This window comes from Anas platyrhynchos, chromosome 7 (genome assembly GCF_047663525.1).
Source record: "Anas platyrhynchos isolate ZD024472 breed Pekin duck chromosome 7, IASCAAS_PekinDuck_T2T, whole genome shotgun sequence".
Classification (NCBI taxonomy): Eukaryota; Metazoa; Chordata; class Aves; order Anseriformes; family Anatidae; genus Anas; species Anas platyrhynchos.
In genome coordinates, this window is record NC_092593.1 from 35,653,306 (window position 1) to 35,678,869 (window position 25,564).

At 37.0% G+C, this 25,564-nt stretch overlaps 1 protein-coding gene across 1 annotated transcript in view; it reads right to left on the reverse strand.

Annotated features, from left to right (window-relative positions):
* Positions 1-6,302: 6,302 nt before the first annotated feature.
* Positions 6,303-25,564, reverse strand: part of COL5A2 (collagen type V alpha 2 chain) — a 101,432-nt gene continuing 82,170 nt past the window's right edge. Inside the window, exons 30-54 of the mRNA XM_038182147.2 lie at positions 25,158-25,211; positions 24,517-24,570; positions 24,158-24,202; positions 23,628-23,726; positions 22,826-22,933; positions 22,656-22,709; positions 21,762-21,815; positions 21,592-21,645; positions 20,467-20,520; positions 19,544-19,651; positions 19,383-19,436; positions 19,129-19,182; positions 17,999-18,160; positions 17,790-17,897; positions 16,695-16,802; positions 16,488-16,541; positions 16,057-16,164; positions 15,891-15,944; positions 14,448-14,555; positions 13,442-13,495; positions 12,653-12,760; positions 10,819-11,110; positions 9,669-9,856; positions 8,880-9,104; positions 6,303-7,978 (exon numbers count right to left, since the gene is read on the reverse strand). Of these exons, the coding sequence (XP_038038075.1) occupies positions 7,832-7,978; positions 8,880-9,104; positions 9,669-9,856; positions 10,819-11,110; positions 12,653-12,760; positions 13,442-13,495; positions 14,448-14,555; positions 15,891-15,944; positions 16,057-16,164; positions 16,488-16,541; positions 16,695-16,802; positions 17,790-17,897; positions 17,999-18,160; positions 19,129-19,182; positions 19,383-19,436; positions 19,544-19,651; positions 20,467-20,520; positions 21,592-21,645; positions 21,762-21,815; positions 22,656-22,709; positions 22,826-22,933; positions 23,628-23,726; positions 24,158-24,202; positions 24,517-24,570; positions 25,158-25,211 (2,508 nt within the window). The 3' untranslated portion in view covers positions 6,303-7,831. The remainder of the gene's footprint in view (positions 7,979-8,879; positions 9,105-9,668; positions 9,857-10,818; positions 11,111-12,652; positions 12,761-13,441; positions 13,496-14,447; positions 14,556-15,890; positions 15,945-16,056; positions 16,165-16,487; positions 16,542-16,694; positions 16,803-17,789; positions 17,898-17,998; positions 18,161-19,128; positions 19,183-19,382; positions 19,437-19,543; positions 19,652-20,466; positions 20,521-21,591; positions 21,646-21,761; positions 21,816-22,655; positions 22,710-22,825; positions 22,934-23,627; positions 23,727-24,157; positions 24,203-24,516; positions 24,571-25,157; positions 25,212-25,564) is intronic.

Here is a 25,564-nt window from a genome sequence, read left to right on the forward strand (position 1 = left end):
ACTCTGCTTGTGCCACCTCCTGCCTAGCAGGTCTGCGGTCATCCTCTTTTCTTTTCCCCCAGGTTGCCCATGACAAAGCTATGCTCATTCAAAATTGCTCTATTACTGCCAGAGGAGATTCACAAGACAAACTGCATGGTCTCCTTTCAGTTTTCATTTAGCCACGGACACCTCTGGATTAAGGATCAAAACTTGCATTTTGTTGCTGAATTTCAGGTCTATGTTCATATCCATTAAGAACACAATTAACAAGTCCCAATTCCTGAGGGGTTTTGTGAAGGTTTCTGTCATGACTCAAATGTCAGCTTTACTGTCTTTGTTACAGTACCTCCAAGGTACCTGAAAAACCCTACTGATGCTTCCTTGTTCATTTGGTTGCATCTGCAAGGCAGAGAAGAGGATTGCTGTCAGGAAGTGGCCATGTTGATACGGCAGCAGTAAACGCTTTGGGTTTACTCATTTCTTATCTAGACTAATGTATGTTCCTTAAAGGACAGAGGTTCCTAGATTACCATGATGGATCCTATAATTGTCACAATGTTCTGAGAATGTCGTGTTTCTGTGTCTCTGGGAAGATTGCTCCCCACCATACAGGGAAAAATATTTGACTGGAGGTTCCGGAACTACTAAAGTGTTCTTTTACTAAAACCAGCGGGATTTTTGACTCAGCTGACTGAGGGCAAAGGGCGGTTCTTTGATTCTTTGTCAAACACAAACTTGCATGTTTTTTCTGCACTTACATGCTTAAATAAGGCTGCAGTTTTCTCTGGAGGATGCATAACCATATCTCAATTAAGGAATAAAGTCTACAGTAGAAACATTTGATAGTGCTCCATCTTCAAAACTGAGAACACAATAGATTGTAATGATTATGAAATATTATTATTTAGAAAAACCTTGAGCAAGAACTTATAAAAAGATGATTTCTTATTCTAACCACAAGGAAACAAAAATGTGCAAGAAATTAAGGTGCAGGGGACAGAATAGAAAGAAACTCCTCTATAGTTTAGATTCAGTTAGAATGTTGCATGATACCTTAGTACTTTCCCAGATCTCCCAACAAATGATAAAGCATACACGATAGCACAAGAGGTACACTAGCAATTAGTCTCTCTGAATTTCCTCCTACATTGGGTACACATATAAAGCATCTCAGTTTTAATCTTTGCATAATTCTGCTCAGGTCCTCCCCCAAAACTCACTGGCTTTACCACAGTATGTCCTGTTCCTCATGTTTGACGTGGTGTCCTTTCTTATTCTGCTTATGGAAAAACAAACAAACAAACAAAAAGATCTTTTCTTTTTCTATTCCTAAAGATATTTTATGTTTCCTATAATCAGCTCCTAGGAGTAACAACTTCACAAGAAAGCTGGTTTTTTGTACTTAGTTTTCCCTTTGCAACCATACATATGCTTTTGGGGCAGTCAAGGGCTCTGAATCATTACTCATTATATTCTTCATAATGGTTCTCATGCTATTTGATACATTAATAAGCCTTACCTCCAATTTTAACAGTAGCTAACTTACTGAACTACAAGACAAGAAAAACATGTAGGCTAAAGATATTGTACTTCTTAAGAAACTGAATCTAACTTTATGGCACCCATATCTATGACTGCATGAAGTCACAGGCTTTAACAAAATCTTTAAACTCATAGCAATAAGATAATGATCTAGTGGACAGAGTAATCTAGAATCAAAATCATATTTTTTTTTCTATCATAAGCACACTAACCAGGTCTATGGCTCCACGGTTTCTTTAGCATTTCTATTTAATGTATTGAACTGATGGTTTGGTTTTACCTTTTGTCGTGGGGGGTGTGTGGTAATACCATCATTTTCTATTATAATTTTTACCTTGTTTTCTGTGTGATATTTGCCTGCTCGATGGGGAATCTTTTTCTTTCCATTGCCATTTCTACATTCATGTTTAGTTCTGCTATTAGTTTTGCATCTGTTTTGATATCTTCCTGAGTGCTTTTTTTTGGTTGTTATTATTAAGTACAGCCTCTCTCATTGAGTCCAACTGTCTAGCAAGTATTAAGCCTGTAGTTTATCCTCCCTTTCCTGAAAAAAAAAAATAAAATAAAATAAAATAATCCGTAGATTGAGAGATTTAGTCAGTGCGTAGATAAATTACCTTATCTGTTATTTTAAAACTTTGCACATTTCTAAGCAAAAGGCTGCTGAAGGCCACCTTTGTATAGAGGGTTCTGCTGTCTGGAAAATCCTAATCACTTTCTTAAATTTCATGTAGGGTTTGAATATTTTTTTACCCAGTTTTAGAACTGGGAATTCCCTCTGCAATCTCATTTGAAATTCTGAGAGCCTTCCAAGGGAGATTTGACTAAACTAAATCAAATGGAGCAGGTCACAGGAAGTGGTCCTGCCTGCCTGTTCAGCACTGCTGAGCTCACGCCTAGAGCGCTGTGTTCAGTTCTGGGCTCCCCTGTACCAGAGAAATACGGACTTACTGCAATGAGTCCAGCACAGGACCACAGTGATGATGAAGAGACTGGAGCATCTTTCACAGGAGAAAGCAGAGAGAGCTGGGACTGTTTGGCCTGCAGAAGGCTCACCTGGGGCTCTGGCGAATTTATACATTCATGTGTATAAATAGCTGATGGGAGGGAATGCAGATGAAACAAAACTACTGTTTTGTTTATTTTTTACTGTGATGGTGTTCAAACACTGGTACAGGTTTCCCAGTGTCCACACACAGAGACACTCAAACCCTGACTGGACACCTAGTATAGATGATTTCTTGAGCAGGGGGTTGGACTAGGTGTTCTCAGGTGCTCCCTTCCAACCTCAATTCTGTGATTAAAGCTTCAAACTCTTCTTTATTTTTCTAATTTCTCACAGACACCTTCTTATACCTATATTCTTCAACCATGTCACCTCTCAGCGTGCAATACCCTTCCCACATTTACCAGTGTAGTAACTGCTTTGCTCAATCTCAGCCAACTACAGAAAGATAAAAATAAACTTCAGGGCCCTTACCCAGGAGTAATAAGAGAAATAATACATTTTGCTTTTAATCCAGTTTTAGACTCTTTACTTGCCTTCACAGAGAAAAGCTTTTCCTCATTCTCCTCTCTTTGATTGCTATGCTCTGCAGACTTCGATTGTGTTGCCTCTAGATACAATGATATCAAATTTCCTTTCTTAAATTTCCACGTTGCTTGGTGCATTTTTCTACTGCTGTGTAATACCCTGGTACTCTACAGAAGGATTTTAGCATTAAAAACTTAAAGTCGAATGTTTATCGTAGTTACTGAGAAGATAAAAAATAGTTAAGGAAGGAGCATGAGAGGGAGAGGACATGAGATTTGAACTTCTGGTCTCATACACCCAGAGATAAGAGTAACCACCAAGCTAGAGGGAACTGCCAGAGCAGGGAGAATTGAAAAGGTCTTTTAGGAAGGACAGTGGAGGAGAGATATCTTAAGGTGCCTTTTAAAAGATCAAACGGTTCATGCTAAAAGTAAACTCCTTTTCATAGTCACTCTATAACTGAGGTGCATACATCCAAAAATGCAAGCCAAAAAACCACTCTTATTCAGGCAGGATTAAACAATCAATTCCTTTTCTGCCCCACATATTAAGCATCCAGAACTGCTCAATACAAATTGCTCTTTGTGAGAAGACTCTGATCACATTTGACTCATGCATTCAGAGCTGGGCTCATCAGGAAATACAGAAGGAATAAGAGCACTGTTTTTTAAAAAGATACAATATTATTCATTATACAGCACCTTACCGCTCCCAATAAATCAGGAAGAGATGTCAAGCAGCAATAAAAGAAAACATCTTGGAGAAAGCATAATTAAACTATCAAAATATAAGATGAAAGCTTACTAAAAATAGTCAATAGCAAAAAAAGAATAGGCTCAGCGATACCTGAATCTCAATTCCTTGTACATTGTGCTTGCAGAGAAATGCACCTTTTCATCTCTGGGAATATTTGCCAGACCCTTCAAGGCCCACTGAACATATCTGAAAGATCTTTCATGTTTTTTCATACCTCAGAATGAAAATATTCTCTTAAAGATTTAACTTGTAAGAAATCTAAGTTAAATACTCTATAAAAGTCATCAGTGTTAGGAGCCACTGCTCAAGAAAATCCATCCAAAATGGATTCTATCACATAAAATCAAAGTCCCAAAGGTGAAAAGTTAAAGAACTCATAGCTCCACAGACCAAAGCTGCTCATTTTCTTAACTCGGCTGCTTTTCTCTTCTCAGTGAGATATTAAAAAAGGATAAGATCCCATTGCACTGATAAGGCCCCTCACAACCGAGGAGCTCTTCTTGGTCTCAAGCCTATAAGAAGCTGCACAATTGTAGAGTCAAGTCACACATTTTATAGCTATAGTTCAGTGACACAGGGACAAAAGCTTAGCAGTGATGATATGAGCTTAAGAACAATCCAGACGAGTTGGTTAAATCAAATTTAAAAAAAATAATAAATAAATCCAAATAGGTCTTACTCTAAACATTCAAGCTAAACTATTGTATCACCAACTCCACCATTCTCAGCATACAGTAAAGTGCCAATTTGTGAGTAGTGGATAACAAAATTTTACCTTCTGGATGAGATTTTAGTGACTATTTGCCACACTACTGCTGCACAGCTGCTACTGGGAGGTGTCAGCTACTGGAAGCACTGGGGTTCCTTTCTCACCGAGGACAGCACTCTGCGGGACTGGCAGTTATGAAAAGCAGAACAATAACCAATTTTTTTAATTATAAAATCGATTTAAATGAAGCCTCTGACATTTTACTGCCATAACTGTTTTAAAGTACCTTCTCTATCATTCCTAAGGCCATTAGCAAAAAGGACAGGAGAATTGCACTAAATGCCCTAAATAGCTAATATTTGATTAATGCTACTTTGGAGGCAAACCAGCTTTTTGCATATTATTAGCTCTTTCATTCTACGTTCATGGAATTAAAGCTGTATTTATACAAGGCTATGCCACGTGGCCAGATGAGAAGTAGCGTCAAGCAGAGAAATCCTGCCCCAATGCCTCCCATCCACTCCCCTACCTTATTTTTTTATTTTTCTTTTCCTTGCTTAAAAAGGTTCTACAGTACTTGGGGAAAGTTTAAACAATAATAGAGAGGTAATATGCATGTACAGAATAGACACTGTTATTCCAGAGCAGAAAAAACACATGTCCGACTATTTGCATTACAAAAGCTTTTTAGTTAACTATTTTGGTTTCCTGAGAGCTCACACTTCAAGGCTTTGCCTCAGCAATTCTCCAATGATGTTTTTTACAAAATATTATTTTAGGGTGCTTCCTAGTCAAAGCTTTCTTTCAGTGCTTGAGGCATCCTCCTGAAGAAATATCACACACTTTGTATGGAGATAGAGATGCAAAGAGAGAGACTTGAAAAGAAAGAAAACATATATCCCTTACAATTAGCTACTCTTCTCCTTCAACAACCTCGCCAAACATTTATACTGATCATGGATTATGATATTCTGATGATGAAAATCACAAATTAAGAAACAACAGCAACAAAACTCTCAAATGTGCTTTTATACTCTACATGTTCTTTACTTTGTGCTTCTGGATAAATGTCCCTTGGAGACACGATCACCGCCATCAGATACCTACATTTTCGCAAGCATGTTGCAGTGAGCCACCATACCTCAGATCATTCCCTGTAGTTAATATCATCTAAACATTTCTTAAGGCTACAATATGATATGCCAACTCCTGAGCCACATATTAACAGAAATCATTTCATGATAAAAAAGAAGTGCTCGTGTTCCAGCATGGGTAATAAAACAACAGCTAACGACAGCATGAATCTTACGACTCCTAGCTCCTGTGGATGTGCCTACAGACAATATGGGATCTTCCAAAGCTCCTGCCTTTTCAGGAGGAAACAAACATAAATTCTTGCCCGCCTTAATAAAGTGCAACTTTATGGCTTGTCCGGAAACTGTATTCTGTCAGAGATAACTTACATTGACACTTGGAATCGGATAAATCACATTTTGCTCAGTCTCTGGAGTCTCAGACAACACAAGTTTGGCAGCCTTAATAGTATTTCTTGTGACTACTCCACACAAATCAACGCCTACCTTGTGAAAACTGTCACAAAGTATTATTCAGGACACTTTCATATTCTTAGGTGTAAAATACTTCACGTGAACACATTGCAAAGGAGTTCGTCAAACAGCAACACAACAAAACAAAAGTTAAATACTTCTGTTTTTACTTTGGAAACAAACTGATACGGGACACACTGGAAGGAATTCTACAAAAAGGAAACCACTTCCATAGCGAGAAGCATGTATTTAATTAAATGCTTTGCAAAGATACATGAATAAAGCTATGTGCATGACTTTCTTTAGGGATGGCCCCAGCTGTTTATTTTTATTTTTTTAAAGAAACAAACAAAAAACTTGGAGAGCACAGATGCAGTAAAGAAATAATAATAATAAAAAAAAAAAAAAACAACTACGTAAGTTTGTACCCACATACTTTACAAAATAAAGCATGCTGGTGGTACAAATCATTTTATATACTGCATGACCAACAAATAAATGCACTGCAATATTGTTCTCTCAAACACCGTAAGCCTAACAGCTAAACTCTGAAAATGACATTGACAGTCAGCATCTTTATTTCATCGGCCTTCTACAGAGTCATTTAGCACCATCACTTTTTGTTTGTTTGTTTTTGCCCTGCCTATCTCCTTTCTCGAAATAATAACAGAAGCATAGCACCTTTTAATATCTAAAATAAAAATAGGAATATTAAATGCATCCCAACTTCCAGAGATGAGGTAGCTCATGCTAAGAAATGATGGAATTTTCTTGCCTTGACAGCTCAAGACCAGTAAGACCAAATTACTGGTGATGCATGTCTGGATGTCAGCTAAAATCAATGAATTTCTAAATTTTCTTTCTCTTTATTAGCAATTGGTCTGATATACATGTGAATGATTTGCAACATACATAAATTGGCACCATATATAAGACACTGGTATAATTTGATATGTAATGGCTTATTAGATGGGCAAGTATTGGAAAATCGACAAGTATTGGGTTTAAAATGTATTTTGAAGCTTAATAATAATTTAATGGAATTACACAGATACATCATGAGAAGTGAAGTCAGGCCTTACAATTTAAGATATGGGACACCTCTACTGAAATCTCGTATTTACCCCAGTAGTATTTTTACTTCATAAATTAATCATGGCTGTGGAATACTTTTATGAGCAGACTATCATATAGGAAAGTGCAGGAAAGACAATGCCAGATTCAGATGATTTTGTCTGAGAGATTTTCTTCTACAAGAGACAGATATCTGTGAATGGCTAACACACTGGCAACCACAGGAAGATAAACTGGGGTAGAGAGAGTAGATAAGATTGGAATATTGCCAACAGTTCATAAAAGTGCTCTACTTTTCTGTTATTCAGTATGCATCCAAGCAAAAGAAATTATTAGAGCTTTACATAGTCCCCCATTAAAACTATCTATTTTGAATACCTGTAAATTCTGAAATTATCTGAAACAAAAGCAAGGACAAATATTCATGTCATTTTTAAAAGGTGGTCATCGGTTCTCTTAAAATTGTACTGTTGTACTAAAAAGTCGGTTTCGATCATTTAAAACAGAACGTTTATAAGTAAAATAAATATTCAAAAGGAGGCCGGGCATTTAAAAAGAACTGTATATACAATGCTGATCCAATATCAGCCATTACTTCAAGAGTCTCAGGATTAACTTCAATCAGTCTAAGTTCATGTGTTTAATTGCTGCTGTGGCTGGGTAGTGTGTTAATCTCCCCCCTTCCTCTTACACAAAACAAACTGGCCCAATTTCAATTCCGAATTCCTGGTCAGTGCTGCCAACGTCCACTGGTGCAATATCTATGATAGGTAAGCGTGCCACATTTTGTGTTCTGTACTCAAAGACAGTCTTGCCCACGTTCCCATTACGTTTCTGAAAAAAAGGGGGGAAGGGGGGAGAGAGAGAAGAAATCAGTCCACATCTCATCTGAGAAACAGCCTGAATTCCAGCTGGTGAGTCAACTGTCTGAGATATTTCAGAATTATCTCACCGCATCTCTGCTGAGTAACACATCCCCTACAACACTGCACCTTGATTATTTTAAAATGCGTATGTCTTTCTTTTACGGTGATGAACAGATCCTTCCGACTGACAGCAGGATTCCTCCCTCAAGCTGGATTGATTGATCTTTTTGATATTAAATTTTTCTTTATGTGACCTGCACCCACATTCTTGAAGTACATTCCTTTAAAGTACAGAGAGTAGTCTGATATATATAAAGGACAAAACAAATTTTAGGCATATTTTGCTGTATATCTTGGACTAGGCTGAGAATGCTATTGAACTTGACAAAATTTACTCAACTTCTACTTTCTGTTTTTTAAGGCCACTAAAAAGTTTTTGGGGGAATATTTTCCTTTCCTATTCAGTCAGCCACAATGAATTTCCTCCAGGGTATTGCTGCGATAATCCTACCCAATTGGTAGACAGATGCTTGAGATTAACTGACTTCTTTGTGTGATTTAACACAGAAGTAAACAAATATTGGGAAATGCAAACTCTGAAGATATCTATTTCCATATGCTCACTAATATTTACTAAGTTATAAATATCCTCTAAATAATGAAGACTTCTATTATATAAAATAGGAATTATTAAAATACCTATACAATCACTTATTTCTATAATTCCTGGTGAAATTCTGCAGTATTGTAGTTACCCTATTCTATGGATTTACTTTTTTTCCAAATTAAGGAAGAGCTGCCATTACTGCCAATGTTAGAAGCCAAAAGTCCTTTTACCCCATACCAAGTGACAAAAAGACAGAACTTACTGAACAGCTGTCATGAAGCACAGTGTATCTGAATCGGCTGTTTCCCTCTGCTTTGATCTCCAGGTCATTTGCCCCTTTAAGAATTACTGCCTTTTTCAGGTTCTTTGTCTGTTCATCCATGTACCCAACACTGTTCTTACAAAGGTAAGTGATATTCTGGGATGCTTCCTTTGATAGGAGGCGCAGGAATGTCATTTGAGTGACAGCTGTATCCCCATACACAAACTGTGAAGATATGAAATAGATCACCATTTATTACATGAAAATTGATTAAGATCTTGTAAATTTTATAAACATTTCTGAAACACTATGACATATGACAACTTTATTTTCTTTAAAAACAGAATAGGTGACAGAATTAATAAAGTAAAACTTGTAACTTCAGCAGCATGGAGCTTTCTGAAAGAAAGTATAGAATTCAATTAAACCATTACAGCAGTGATTTCAATTGTGTATTAGGGTAAATATACGGCCTTAAATACAAAGATAGTGAGTCACTAAAATAGGTTGTTAAAAAAGCTGGATTTTTTAAGGTCAAGAGAATTAAACATCTACCAGAAGTGGTTTATTTATAGCCAATCCTGCCTCAGAAGTTCTTTCATTGCATCTCCCAGCTCCCTTTCCTGTAATTTCTGTATGATTACAACTAACTGTATATAACCCAGTCTAATCAAGAGTTAAAATGCTCTGACTGTTTCAGAATCTGATCAGTAGAGCAGATAAAATTCTAAACCAGAAGGAATCAATGTTCACAGTAGTTAATTCTTGAAATAAAATATATTTAGTTACCTGTGATCCCCTGTTCATATCAAGGCCGTACCAAACAGGCTTCAAGTCAGATGATCTGCTGGTCCACCATGTTTTACGTGGGATAGCAGAAGGATTTGCAGAAATGCAGGTCTCTCCAGTTTCCATGTTGCAGTATACTTTTATAGCATCTTCAACACATCCCTGGTTAGGATCAATCCAATATTCACCTACAGAGAATAATAAATGAAATATAAAATTCTGTTATATTACTAAGATTCTTGAAATAACAGGGGAGTTATGAGAAAAAGTATGTCTTGACAGTACAAAAAAAAAAAAAAAAGCATGCATATCTTTCATGTGACAATCCAATGTGTGTTTTGATGTGTGCTTTGGGTATACACTATGATGGTGCTTTAACTGAAAGCTGACAGGCATTTCAAATATTTCCAAATTGGGGAATTCAGACTTAAAAGTTGTTTAAGGTTATTTAAATCCATTTCAAAGCTCCTGAATGCTACAAGCACATAAAGTACACCAAAAATGCTAGAAGATTTTTTTTTCTGAAGATTCTGAACTGATGTCAGCCTCTCCTAAGTTGATGCTGGAGGCAATGTATCAGGAAACAGGTGAAAGGCTGTTAAGGCCTGAAATGAATTGTCTCTACCTTCCAGTCTGTTCTGATTTATCACTGGTAACCCATGTTAATTAGGGAGATTCCTAATTTGCATGTAAGAATATTGCCACCTATGAATTATTGCTAATATGGAACAGCAGCAGAGAATTCTGCATGGAAAGCATTCATAGGACATCAATTCACAGGTAACATTCTGAGCTAATAACAATTAAGCCAATATTCACAACTGGTGTACCAACTTGCACCTATCATCACGTAAGTGGTACTCCATTGTGCTAACGCTTTCAGAATTAACAGTACATGTAAGTATAAAATATTTCAGATGTAAAAGATATATCTGAATATATATATTGAATAAATGAATATGCAGCACAACATAATACATACTTCATAGGGAAGAAGAAATAATTTTTATGAGAAGTTTTTGAGTACTTAGTGTTAATGTTGATTTAGACCATCAAAACCTGTACTACGCTTTTTCTCAGTGACCAAGTATATATGGGAAATAAGACAGAATCATATGGCTCATACAGAAGGTGGTGTGTTTATACGCACCACTCTTCTTGGATGGGTGGCACAGCTTCAGGTCATCACAAGTCCGTGCTGGGTGTTTCTTTGAACCATCTGGGCTGCGCATAGTCTCAATCTGGCTGCTCAGTGACTTCAGTGTGGCATGGACTCCTGGGTCTGTTTTATTGTGGTCATCTGGAGCTGCTTCATCTTCAGTAAACTCTGGGAGCGGATCTGCCATAGCATCATCATAGTGTCCCATAATGTCACCAATGGCAGCAGTGAGGTGGCCTGGAGGGCCTGGAGGACCAGGAGGGCCAGGATCACCTGGTGGACCCTAAGATAAAACAAAGAAAAAAAGGCAATAGAGGCACAGCAGGGTGAATACTAGGCAAAATGATATAGAAACTAGTGACTAAACAAGCAAAACTTTAAGGCCAATCACCTTGATGTGCAGGGAAAATTCAGATATAAGTAAGCAGTCTACATTTCCAGGATCAAAGGTAAGAGATTAGAACTGCACATGAGGTATCACACTCTGAGAAGAGATTAGAACTGCACTCTGCTTCATATCCTCACTGACTGTTTTAATACCTTGCTCAATTTTTTCTTACTGTAGCTTGCAGACAACAGCTGGAAAAAGTCATCAAGGAACAGCTTCTTGATTCCAGTTTTTTAAGCCATCTGTCCCTCCTGGTTCTCAAACTCCAGCCTAATTGCTTTATTTCATAGAATCCCAAACAGCTGCAAGTAATTTTGAGAGCAATCTAAAATTCTTGCCTCCCCTGAATCACCTCAGGCACACTTGCAATTGGTAAACCTGGAGGGGAAATTTGGCACCAGCTATACATTTTTCTTTCATAGTGCTGGGCTTTCTGGCCCCAGGTCACCAAAGATATGAAACAGAATTCACATCATCCAGACTTGGCACAGCAGGTATTTTCCTGAATAAGATATCCCTGAGGCAGGTTTTGAGGTCCTTCTGTTAACATGGACTGTGCTATGTGGGGAGGTAACTGAGCCTTGAGACAGAAAACATCTGTCAATAAGCATTATATGTCCACGTGCAGGCTCTGTGAGCTCTCTGGCAGTGGAAAGTCTGCAATATACCTTCACTGTAAGTTTGATGGTGCATCTCAGGTGCATCAGAGGGTATATCAAAATGTAGCATTTCCCTTGAGATTAATTAGTGCTCCGAAAGTAGTGCATATACCCAAACTAATACACTCTACGTGTGACAAATGAAATGCTTAACATTTATTTCTTATTGTTTCCAATTAATAGTGGCATGCAAGTAACCATGAAAAGCAAAACTGAAAATATTGGTATGTAGTATTTCTTGTATTGCCTCATTACACAAAAAGAAATATTTGGATACATGTATTCTTAAACTTTACCACAGACTATTCATTCAATATTGATGCCTCAGCAGAAATGGAAATTCTGGTAACTGGCAGAAATTCAAATGAAATAGTGTAAACATTTGCACAATAAAGACAGGAAACACCATAAATATTTGTCTTACAAGACAGGAAAACAGCTGAAAGTGCCTCCTCTGTCTTGCTCTTTGTTTTAGGCATCTTTTTATCTATGCTCCCAAAATAAGCAACGTCATTCTTTAACTCTTCACATGCTCATCCACATCACCCCGTCCTCAGACCACTCTAATTTTCTAACTACCCTCCTTGGAATGATATTACATAGTTTTATGATTTATGATTCCTATACATAGTTACCCCAAATAGTTGTTGGAGAAACTGTATCTAGTATCATGATTTATCTTGAGCTCATAGACATTTGAGAATGTGCTGCAATGGATTGCAAAAAAAATCTCATTATGTGAAGGTAACCTCTTCCCTCCATATTCCTATCAGCTTACCTCAGGTCCAGCTTCTCCTACACTTCCTCTAACACCAGGAGGCCCAACTGGCCCAAGTGGCCCAGGACTTCCATCTTTGCCTGAAGGACCGACTGGACCTGGAGGACCCTAGATAAAACAAGAGAAGGAAGGAATCTGTTTTAGCATTTAACAACAGTTGTATACAAAACAGCATTTTTACAAGCAATACCTCTTCAGGAAGCAATACAGTCATTTATGTCTATTAACAAACTTTAAAAATTGCCCTTTTTCTTCTCTAAAATGAAGAAATCAGTTTCAGTGCTGTTCTTCTAATGTTAATCCCCTCAGACAATATATCCACCGGATCCATGGTATTTCTTTTCCGAAAACATTTAAGTGAGTTAAATTCCAAGTGCTACACTTTGGAGTAGCTTCTGTATGCCCACATGCATACAGACCCAGAGACATTTTGGCACTTGGGAACATACAAGGATTCATATTTCACCTTTAATTTTGGGTCAGTGATACCCAGAGGGTGTAAGGCAGAATACCAATAAGCAGAACTGCCACATATGTGGCTTTGCATCAGGTGTAGCATAAGTGTCTGTGTGAGCAGACTGTAGCCCCATAGTTATTCTGAACATTTATCTGGCTATAAACTTAATGCCTTGTTACATTAAGCAAGACAATGCCTTTCAGCAAAAGATATGGTAATCAACGTGATATTGAAATCAATAAAAGCCAGTAAACTAAAAATGAAAGCCAAACAGAAATCTGTTCTTAGGAAAAACAAGCAAGAAAAATTCCAGGCTGAAATCTTATACTCACCCGAGGACCAAATGGGCCTGGAATGCCAGGACTGCCCTGTTCACCAATAGGGCCCTAAACAGAAGAAACTATCATTACCGTTGTGATATTTACAGTATATTCCTTTAGTCTGAAAGAAATAGGGAGTGATATACAACACTACGTACAAATAAGGTTATAATATACAGGAACAAGGGGTAATACCTTTCCTCTTCTGATCAGTTTTCATCTTTTTGTTCTCTTTTGTCACAAAGACACAGAAACTACAGCAATCATGACTGAGATATATAGAATGATGCTTAAGTATATATAAAGCTGTTTCCCCAGAAGACAGGTGCTTCACAATACGTAGAATCAGATTGGCTTACAAAAGAGTAACTGACTGCTATTATGAAGTGGAAAGATGCTTTGGGTTTTGTTTTGTTTAACTCTTTGCCTACATGTTGAAATGTTCAGCTCTTGAACATGATCAGTGAAGAACTGTCAAAAAAAATAAGTTTTTGATAGTATTTCCAACCAATTGCCACTGAAAATATGAAGTTCTTATAAATATTAGAGAGACAGTCATAGTCCTCAGGAGACCGCATTTGATTTCTTGACTGTAGAGTGTTCAAATACACTGACAAAAACTATTCCACACTCTAATGTGATGATCTGAAACAATCAACTTTTTTCTTTACTTTTTTTTTTTTTTAACATCTTGTGCTGACACATTATAGACTGTCAGTGATTGGCCACTTTCAGGGATGATGCAAATGGAACAAGAAGAGGAGAATGCAGATCTTGCAAAGCACAGGTTTACTTCACCATGAAGCAGAATTGTAATATTGCATTAAAAATGTAATATAGACAGACAGGCCACTCACAAACACCTACTGGGGGAAAAAAAAAAAAAAAAAGCTCTTGTGTACTCGCTTTTTCATTTGTTTTGATGGTTTTTGTTTGTTTGTTTGTTTTTTGGATTTAATATGTGTCTAATACATGGTTTAACTGCCAAGGAAATAAAATTAGAGTCAAAACAACTTACAGGAGGACCAGGAAGGCCTTGAAGCCCAGTGAAACCCCTGTGTCCTTTCTGGCCCCTGTCACCCCGATCTCCATTGTCACCTTTGTCACCACGAGGCCCTTGGGGACCCTGTAAGAATCAGTAATGAAATGTAAAATTCTTAACTGGAAAATAAATAAATAAATCAAACAAATCATTTTCTTTTAGACACTGTATTCAGTCCTATTTCACTTCTAAAGCCAAGAGGAAGGTGATGCTGAGGCAGCTCTAGGAATCTTAATTTTTATGAAAGAATACAGAAATAATTACATAAAACTGTTATACTTAATTTCAAGTGTGGTAAACTTAGTCTGTTTAGTTTCATCAGAGAGTAAAAAAGAAAGCAAAACAAAACAAAAAACTGTAATAATGATGCTAAACAAACTACGTAATGAAATTGTGAAGTATCTTTGCATTACTGGATATGGTAAATGATTTTTATGGATCAAGATTGAAGTATTAAGGATCTTTCACAGTCTTGTAACAATAAAACCTGTTCTGAGTATGAAAACCTCCATGTTGTATACTGTGCTTCTCGCAGCTCTTTTTGCCTTCATTATGAGTAAAGGTCAACTGAAGTTACATTCTCTAACTGCAGATAACAGTGTTCAGGCTCCCCAATACAAATAGCTTGGTTCTACTGCTGACTTAATTTCATTCTTGGTATTTTAGATAGGTTGAAGCTTTTCATACTAATTCAAGAATCATTGGAAAAAAATGGCTTCTGCTTTCAATTCTATATTTGTTATCCTTAATTTCATTCTAAATTTTCAATGCCAAATTCCAAATAGTTTATCGGTGGCATCAGTGTCATTAACTACTCAATAAACTTTCCTTTCTCTCATATGACTTCTGCTTAGGGACTGGACAGCTTTCTTTTGAATTTCCCAAGTTTGCAATTCATTCTTTGTTCCAAGCTTGGACTGTAAAAAAGTTATGTAACACAAATAGATTTTTTTTTGTTTGTTTTTCTATTTGGATTGATATCAGAATCTCATAAGCTGAATGAGGCAGTTTCATAGGAACAGGTGATTTTTTTTTTTTTTTAATCTTTAATATTTCTGCCATTTTGATCCTAAAATCTGTCTTTTTGTTCAGCATTCATTGCTTTACCCCTCATTTGAATTCGAATTTAGTAATTTACTAACTCAGGTCTCCCATCCTCTGGGCAGTATCACACTCCAAATAGAGACTTCCACAGCACTTGTTATTTCTCTGCAAAGTATTTTAAAGAAAGAGTAAAAACACTGGTGCACTTAAACAGATTTGTGCACCTTTACAGTTCAGAAGACTACCTGTATTCATCTGCAGTCAGAACATTAAAAGTTGAAGCCCTGTTCAGCATTGTCATTTGGATTCTGTTTCTCACACACATTCCTGTAAAAAGTAGCTCAGATAAAATCACAGTGATCATGGAGAACTTACAGGCAAACCTCTTTTTCCTGCACGACCAGGTGGACCCATCGGACCTCGAGAACCCTACAAAGATTGCACAGAGATGACACATGAAGCAATGCACAAAAGTAGACAAAATATTAAAAACAAAGCAAACAAAACATAAGCAGCCAAACAAACAAAAGGCATCACTTACAGTTTCACCTCTTTGACCTGCATCTCCTGGAGGGCCAACAGGACCTGGAGTTCCTGGGCCCCCTGGGGAACCTGGTAAGCCTGCAGGGCCAGGTTCACCACGATCACCCTGCAAAACATAATTTCAATATTAATTATCTGCAGAGGACTGGACTAGATCACAGCTATAAGTCTTTAGCATTCATAATCTATTTTCTCACAGTTGCAATCTACAAAGGTAATCATTCTGTAAGAACTCAAGTCTGACTTTCTGGAGGCAGGTGTTATAAAGGTTTCCTCAACTTTGAGAGATATTTATTATTCAAAGCTATAATATACTTTTAAAACAACTTCTCCATGGCAGTTAACTGAATGAAGAAAACAAATCCACTATAAATCAACAATAAAAATGAAGATTTACATAATTGACTTAATAAAACAACTTATTCTTACACGTTCTCCAACAGCTCCATCTCGTCCAGGAGTACCATCATTACCAGCAGGTCCCTAGAGTTGCAAAACAGATACAGGGCTATCAATTAGCTCCATAATCTTACATTTCCACAAGAACTAGAAAATTGTTCTCTATCTTTAGCTTCAAGTATAGGAGAATAACCACTAGACTACTTATTTTTGTATATTACTAGCTCAAACACTTACTTCTGGGCCAGCTTCACCGACGGGACCAGTGGCACCTGACTGGCCTATAGGTCCTGGGGGACCTTTATCACCTGGTGGCCCAGTGGGACCTTGTTTTCCTGGTGTACCCTAAATAGATGAGAAATATGACATCAAAATTTTAATCACTAAATAAAGAAAGCAACAGAAAAAAAGGCTGACTATAAAACACTATTCATGAATCTGAAGTACCATCAACATTCAGTTTCCTGAGAATTAAGTAATGTGTTCTTCTTATTTATTCTGAATATGTATTTAATATAATGTGTATTTTTAAGCAATTGAATTGTGTTAGTCACTTTTGAATAGGCTTGTATTGCCTAGAAGCTTCACAAGAAGTTTATCTAGCAGCAACTCTCTAAGTGCACACTCCCCTTGACATGTCAATATATCTTATGGCCTTATCAAAGACAAGGTCTTCCCAACTCTGCAAAAATGTAATGCAGTTTGAAATAGGTTATTTTTTTTGTTGTTTTTGTTTTTCCTTTGTCTGTCTCACCAACAACATATTTTGTTAGCCTGCAATAATTTCTGGCTGTAAATTGACTTTATGGATCAAGTGGTAGTGACAGGTCCTCCATATCATCATTTTATTAATACTCTATTTAATGACTTGATCTTCTGGATCATTATGCTTTCCAATAAGTATCTATAAACCCCAGAAGAAAATAAAGAGAGCACAAATGGCAATTTGGAATACTGTAGTTCACAATTTATGAAATAGCGGTTACAGAATATTTACTCACATTCACGTGACCTTTGAGCACCTAATTGAACAGTCTGGAGTGTTTTTTTTTTTCAAAGATCTAGTTTCAAGTCAGATAGGAATATTTTAGCCAGATGTCTTAACATATTACCCACTTATGCTTAATTTAGGATCAGATCATCCAATAATGGCAGAAACAAAATCTCCAACCTCATGCATTTTCATGAGATTTAGTTATTCACTATTCTCTCTACATTCACTCCAGCAATTGGAGATTTCCAACCTTCTCCTCACATTATGGTGCACTACACTATCAAACCCACAAGCACGACAATGTTTAAGGCTGGTGTGTCAACTTGGTCATTACTTACCGCAGGACCTGGCAATCCTGGCATTCCTCTTTCACCTCGCTGTCCTGGCATACCAACAATACCTCTCTGACCAGTAGTTCCTGCTGGACCCGGAGGGCCATCTGGTCCCTGAAATCCACAAGGGATAAAATGATGTTGCCATCATTTCTGCAGCAATAATACAACAAGACCAAGCCTAGAGGGAATTAGTAACAACAACCAGGACATACCGGCTGCCCGTCTTCCCCTGCATCACCCTTGTCTCCAGGACCACCAGGAGGCCCGGCTGGCCCTCGATCACCCACACGGCCATGAGAACCAGGATCACCACGAAGACCTGGGGGACCTTCCTTTCCTGGCTCACCGATAGGCCCAGCAGGTCCTGGAGCTCCCTAATAAGATTAAAAGACATCATTACATTGGACCTTTTCCTAATCAGGACTATTAAACTCTAAGGAATGTGTTTTGATTAACTATAAACATGCACACTCTAAGGGATGACCACAGTGTGACAGAGCTGAGAGCTAGTACGATCTCAATTTACAGCTGTGCTGGACTCCCAGGGTTTTCAAATTATGTCCAAACTCTACCCTTCTCTCTCATTCCATTACCATTCCAAACTCCCTCCTTTAAAAGACATTTTATTTTACTTTTTTAGCCTCTGGTGTATAACTGCTGCCAGGTAACTCCTTGCCCGTTCTTTTGAATACCAAGTAAGTGTTTTCACACACCTTTGTTAATTTCTTGAAGACTTTTATAGAATTTCACATTTATAATATGTTTTCCATAAACTTTACCTTCGGATAAACTAACAATGACTGCAAGTTATTTTGGACAAAATCATCTTTGTAGAGATGAATTTTCACTTGTAGATTCACAGGCATTTTTTTAAACTACAGTGTTTCTAAAAATGTTTAGACATGAGAGATTTTTTTTATGTGTGTGTTCTTACTTTATTTTAATATATCTTATGAGTAACTCCATCATGAGATAAACTGGAAGAGGCATCTGCCTTTCGCAAAAACTCTCCTAACTTCAGTCATCACTGAAGGGGATGGTTGAAAGGAAGATAAGGTTGTTGTTTTAACTCACCAGAGCAGCTTGAATAGCTTGAAGCCTAACTAAAGCCTACTTAGCCCAGTGAAAATCCTGCATTAATTTGGACACATTGGATCAACCCCAAGACTAATGAATTGTATTTAATAAAGTCGGATGTAAACACGCAGTCACAAACGTCAGTGCTCTCTTCCATAGCATCAGGCCATAAACATTGCTTCATCCTTCCCACTTCATTTAGTCTTCAATTTCTCAATGACCAGATTATAAATTACACCTATGAGAAATATGTCAATTGACTTACAGTTGGTCCTGGAGGTCCAACTCTTCCAGCAGATCCTGGGAATCCAGTAGCACCCTAAAAAATATTTTAATATCAACCTTACTGAAAGAAATATAGCATGGATTGCCTAAAGTTTTGCCTAACTGAATTAGTGAGCAAATGCTATAGTTACAAACTGTGAAACATGAGCCGAGATGAGGAATGATACACACATTGTATAAATTTGCAGTATTAGATTATCTTCAGTCACCTCACAAAAAATTAAATCTACTTACAGGGGGACCCTGAGTTCCTCGACCACCTTTCAGACCAGGAACACCTGAAGGACCCTAAGATGAAATGAGAAAGAGTGCGGTGATAGTGAACACTCTGGACATTTTAATTAAGCAAGATCAACCTATGCCAATGTTTCTCCAATTACGCTATTTATACTTACTGGTGGACCAGGAGACCCAGCAAGACCCTGTGGTCCTGGAGATCCAGCATCTCCTTTCTGTCCAGGTTCCCCAGGTTCACCTTTCACACCTGGCTGACCATCAGGGCCCTATAAGAGATCATATTTAAAAGAGGCGTCAAGTCAGAGAACACCACATTTTTCTAACTTAACAAAGACATTTTTTAAGAAATATCTAGAAGTCAAAAAATAACAGGAGAACAAATCAGCCCAAAGAACAGTGCATTTGGTAATTGGGTCGACTCAATAGAACTGTAATAGTTCACCACAATCTGCAGAACACAGATATGTTTTCTGAAAACTCTGTGAAATCAGTATTTCCATTAACAATAGTTTCCAAGCTAGTTAATATTTTTCATTTCTTTAGATTTTATATTTTCCTTGACACCTATTGCATATCTAAAAGTAAAAGAGACTGAACAAATATTCTTTTTTCTTTTCCCATCAGGGAAAGCAGTTGCCTAAGTCTTTGTGAAAGATTGAATCACAATATTTAGACTGTGGGAAAGTTTGGAGGTATTCACTGAAAAGCTCACAATTTTTCTATTTGCTCCATCAATTCAGTCCATCCTCCACCAGTCATGGAGGAAATCTTTTCTACTTTTAGTAGATGACACTTTACAACTTGCCTCATTTTAATCTCAGAGGAGCAACATAGCATATTCATGAAGATATGAAATCTGATGAACAATTACATAATATTATCAACAAAATTACTTCTCAACTGTCTAGGGTATTCATTGGCCCTCTTCTCTACTTTATATAATGATGGGGAAAAAAAAACAACAGCTCTTTTTGAAACAAAAATGTGACTCATTACAGAACACTGTTGTATTATTCACAAAGCAAGAAACTAAAGTCAAAGCATGACTAAAGGAAACTCATTAGTATTACAAAACACATACCGGAGGACCAGCAAAACCAACAGCACCCGTTGGGCCATTTTCTCCTCGGGAACCCTGGTCGAAAAATTAAGAATAATTGTATTTAACATATATGTCTTTCAATATATGGTAAAATTTGCATGTAAATACAGAAGAAATGAAGCTAAACATTTCTTGTCGTGTGATTATATTCTTGCTCTATTAATCAGAATCAAATGAGCATTTAATCACAATATAAAGGATGTTAAGTATGACATCAAGATCTTCCATGTGTTCAAGACTATATGTAAACTTTTGGAATTTAGAGATGGAAGACACATGTAAGCAGTAGAACAGCATTAAGAGGAATTCTGCTCTTAATCCTGCAAACCACTTCCAGTGGCTGCGGGATTAGCTGAAGAACATACACTCTATGGAACCTACCATTCTCATCAGGGAAAAAAAATAAAAAATAATAATTCTAATGCGTATTCTTCTACAAGGTCAGAATGGGCTGTGAACTGCTTCAACTGAGCTTTCCACAAACCATTTGTTTGGAAATGGGGGAGCTGAAGTCTGCCAAGCTCCAGCATTCCCCAGAGGAGTGGAAGCTCTTCCAATTTATGCTGGAGTTAAGATTGTTCTGATTTATGAAAGAGACATAATCAATTCCAAGCAGTATGAAGGACCTAGAAGGGCTAAGCTTCTAAATCTTTAATCATTCAAGCCAACCCTCAAAATCTCTAAAATCAGAAATGGAAGATGACAAGAATTAACATAACTGGATATATCCAATAATAAGATGCATCTCTGAGTTTTTCCATCTAAATATTCTTATGGATACAGTAGTATCTGGTGTGGGCATGCTTTAAAAAGATTAAAACAATTAAAAGTGGTGTCATGCTTCCAGGTCAGAGGTACATGAAGGTAATTTTATGAAAAGATTGCCCTAAAACAAGCGTAAAACAGAGCAACGGGATCTGGCAATACAAGTGCACAGCATCAAGACATGAACTACAAGTTTTGGCTACAAAGGAAGGAGAAGAAAAAGGAAAATATATCAGTAAATGATACAAATGCCTCGAGTGTGGATCAGAGTTAGATATTAGCCATACCTTGGTAATATTTTTTTAACTTATGCCAGGAAAAAAACAAATGTTTACTCACAGGGTTTCCACGAGAGCCAGGAGGACCAACTAGACCTCGAGGACCTGGTTCACCCTTAAAATAAAATTTAAGGTTAGTTTCCAAGTAATTTATCTGATGAGTAACAGAAGTTTCAACAAGGCATGGTGATTAGAAACTTCAGTAGGGAAATGCCATAAAAATCTGTTTACCTTTTCACCAGTGGGACCTGCTGGACCCATTGGGCCTATTGGACCAGGGAGACCCTTTTGAACAAATGAAGACGAAAAGAAGTTAGAAAAATGATGGTTATTCAAAGTGGTTATTTTAAAACTTTTCATATGTTACTATTTCCATATGCTTCTTCATTTCTTAAAAATTCTCCTTTATTTCTTAATAATTATCAGGTCTTCTTTATCTAAAATTCACTAGCATTTCCTTTCCCAGTAACCAAAATCACATATCTCAATAACCCTGCTTTCCTTCATTCTCTCTTTCTTCACTAAATTAATCTTCTGCTTTGCAACATTTATGGATAAGGCCAATGATAAAAAACAGCTCTGGCTTCATTTGTCACTCTCAAAAGGAAATGAAGTCATTTTTCACTGACGTACAAGAAGCAGACTATCTTTTATGCTAGTATTTCACTCTTAAAGTTTCTATTGTTACTTTTGAAGTTTCATATATATCTTGCACACACCTCAAAAGTTTCCTTTTTCTCTTCATGAGGGAGTTAGGCAAATAGGTTCCAATCTCTGTCTGAACCAATCAACTACATTTGATGATCAAACAGCACTAGCCATATCAATTTATTGAATATTTAGAATTCCCAAATTAACATGCTACTTCTGGGAGACTTTTCCATTAACATCTTAACTCCCATTATCTATTATACAAAATATGGGCTTGGAACACAGGCATACCAGAATACTGTGCACATCTATCTTGGAAAAACTTGAAAACCAAATCTGGATCACAGGCAGAATAACTTCAGCCCATCATATCTCCAAGTTGAGTACTGTTTAATTCTATGACCTGAGTACCCCTAACACAATAAATAATCTTCTGTGTGAAGAGCAGGACTAAACAGTGAGAGATTTACTTACTCTTGCCCCATCATTGCCAGCTGTACCTTCAGCACCTTTCTCACCTATGCCACCCTGTGGAAAATACCCAGAAAGTCTAAGTTATGACACTGAATGGTTCATACTTGGCAGAAGTGCAGTATTAAGAGATGGGTGATTCTACTCAGCACAACAGAAATAGAGGGACTTACTCTATCGCCCTTTGGGCCTGGTGTTCCAGCAATCCCTCTTTCTCCAGGCATACCTTGAAGACCCGGTGGGCCTGGATCACCAGGCGTCCCACTTGGGCCTGGGCTTCCCTGAAACAAATAAAGAGCAAGTTGTTGTCTATTCATCTGAGAAGTATCTTTGTCTCTAGGCTGCAGAACATGCTGTGCCTTGTGTTGAAGTCTCTGGGGTAGTTTTAAGTAATAATTTTCTCTTAAATTTGGACCTTATTCATGTCCAAATACTTTTCATTTCCCATTGTGTTACTCAGGAAATTGTAATACCCTAGTCCTTCCAAATACATTAGCATGCACTCAGTACTTACTGGTGGTGAGAACAGACCAAAACAGAAGCTTGAGCTTCTCTCTAACTTGCCCTTGATGCCACATAGGTCTATTACACAAAGTAGCAACAGCTAGAAGTTGCCAGAGGTTTTTAATTATGCTTTGCTTCTCACAGCTCATATCTATTACAGCTCCCACACTGAGGCACTCCCTTATTGGTGTGATCTTCCTAGGCCCCATTAAATCAATTGCAGGTGAAAGAAAGGCATGCAATTTTCAGCGTTTGTTTTTCAACCCACAACCCTGCCAATCTTGTTCAAGTAAACTGACATGGTTATTAAAACAGAGCTATTACTAAAGGTCTTTTTGCAGTTTAGAAATGGCTGTGCCCTGTTCTACTGAAAAACACAAACAAAAAAGAAAAGATCTCTCTTATATTCTTGCAAATGAAAATAATTATAAAAGACTTCACTGCAGCAATACAAATTTCCCTACAACTTACCTTTGGACCATCAGGACCATGACCTCCAGCCATACCCTTTTCACCCGCAAGTCCTGATGCACCTGGCTCTCCCCTTTCCCCTGGATTGCCTCGCTCTCCCTAAAAAAAAAAAAAAAAAAAAAGGATAAATATTAATGATTTAGTAGCTAGGGCACAAGTCTGGTAGGAAAAATGAAAAAAAGTGTTATGTTTTTATTTTAAAGGCAGGTAATACCATGCATTGTTCAGCAAAATAAAGCCATTTCACAAACTGTAAACCAGTTTTACAGACTAAAAAAGAGTTCAAATACCTTAGCAGCTATTAACTAACACTGCTTCTTGAGCTATGGAGCCATTAAAGGTGGTCAGTTTCATAGAAAAACATACCACCTCAAAATGTATCCATGTATATAATAATTTTATTGGGGGTAAAAATTAAATAAAAAAGACAAAATGTTCATGATAGTGTTAAAGGTCATATAATGAATCTGCATTCAACCTCACAGAACTGTTATAAATATTTCTGAAAGAAAATACTTGAAAATACATACCCTAGGGCCCAATGGACCAACAACTCCAGGATCTCCAGGAACACCCTATGCAAAAGAGAGCTCACCATCAGAATTAAAATATTATTCATAGCCTTATAGCTGTGGAAATTAGAGCAAAACATTTTCATTTCCAAGATACTGTAATGTAAATGATTAGTTCTGGATACTATCTGTCCATGACAAGAGAAGATGACTATATTCTAGTAATTATTTTATCCAAGAGTAGTCCTGACAGACAGCTTGTCAACTACATCAGTAAATATTATGAAACAGTGTGAGCAATTAAATTACAAAGAGAATAAAACAAAAGGTAAAATGACATTATGAAATGAATTATTGTTTAATTGTACAGAAATTACCTGATCACCTGGTTTTCCTCCCTCACCTGGAGGACCTGGTGGCCCAGGCAAGCCCTGTTAAAATGTAAATTAAAAAAATGTAAAAAATAAAAACTATGTTTAAAAAATGATGAAAAATTATGTAAATCAAGATTTAAGACACCAAGAATATGAATGTACACAGTACAAGATTATGCCAGCAGAGATCCCCAAGTGAAATAGTTACAAGAATATTACATCAGTGTTTCCCCACTCTAAGTGAAATGGCAGCCCCCTAACGTTTGTCAGACATATATATACTATTCCTAAAAAACTAAGTTCTCTATAAACAGATTGACTTAATTAATACACTTAATTAATACTTTATTATAAATATATATATATATATTTGCTCTGTATTTGGAACATCTTCGGAAAATCTCCAAATAAAAACTGGAAAAAAAACCAACAAATTTTGTCTCAGGAGATACAGAGCTGCCATTTAAGCCTTTGCCAGTTCAGTTTAGTGTATAGTTGATGTGAAAGCTATGTATCAGTAATCATTCTAAGCACCACTGCCATCAACTCTGAAGCTGTATGTTAAACATCACTTGATTGAACTTCTCTAAATTAAGTTAATAAAGACATGACTTATTTTATCTTATAAAAATAAATGCACATACCTGAAACCCTGTAGGACCTGGAGGGCCTTGTTCTCCTCTTTCACCTGCCAGACCCTACGCAAAAGGAAATAAAAAGTGTTAGAGGAATAGAGTCAGGTTCCACATTTTCCTTCTCTCTGAATATGTATATTTACAGTTATGTGTTTGTTTATTACACATTTTTACTTATCCCTGGCCAAGGTGTACCCTATCTAAAACATATAAAAGATACAACTTATCTCCTTATTTCTTTAAGACCCTCCCCCAAAATTCTGTGCTGATAGAAAAACACTCAGTTCCACTGAAACTAAGGAAGCTAGGAAAATAAACTATGAAAAAATTTTGCTCTTGTGCTATTTTTTTTTTATAATTGCCATAAAAGAACTGGAATACCAATATAAGCACATCTTAATACAAAGCCCACATTT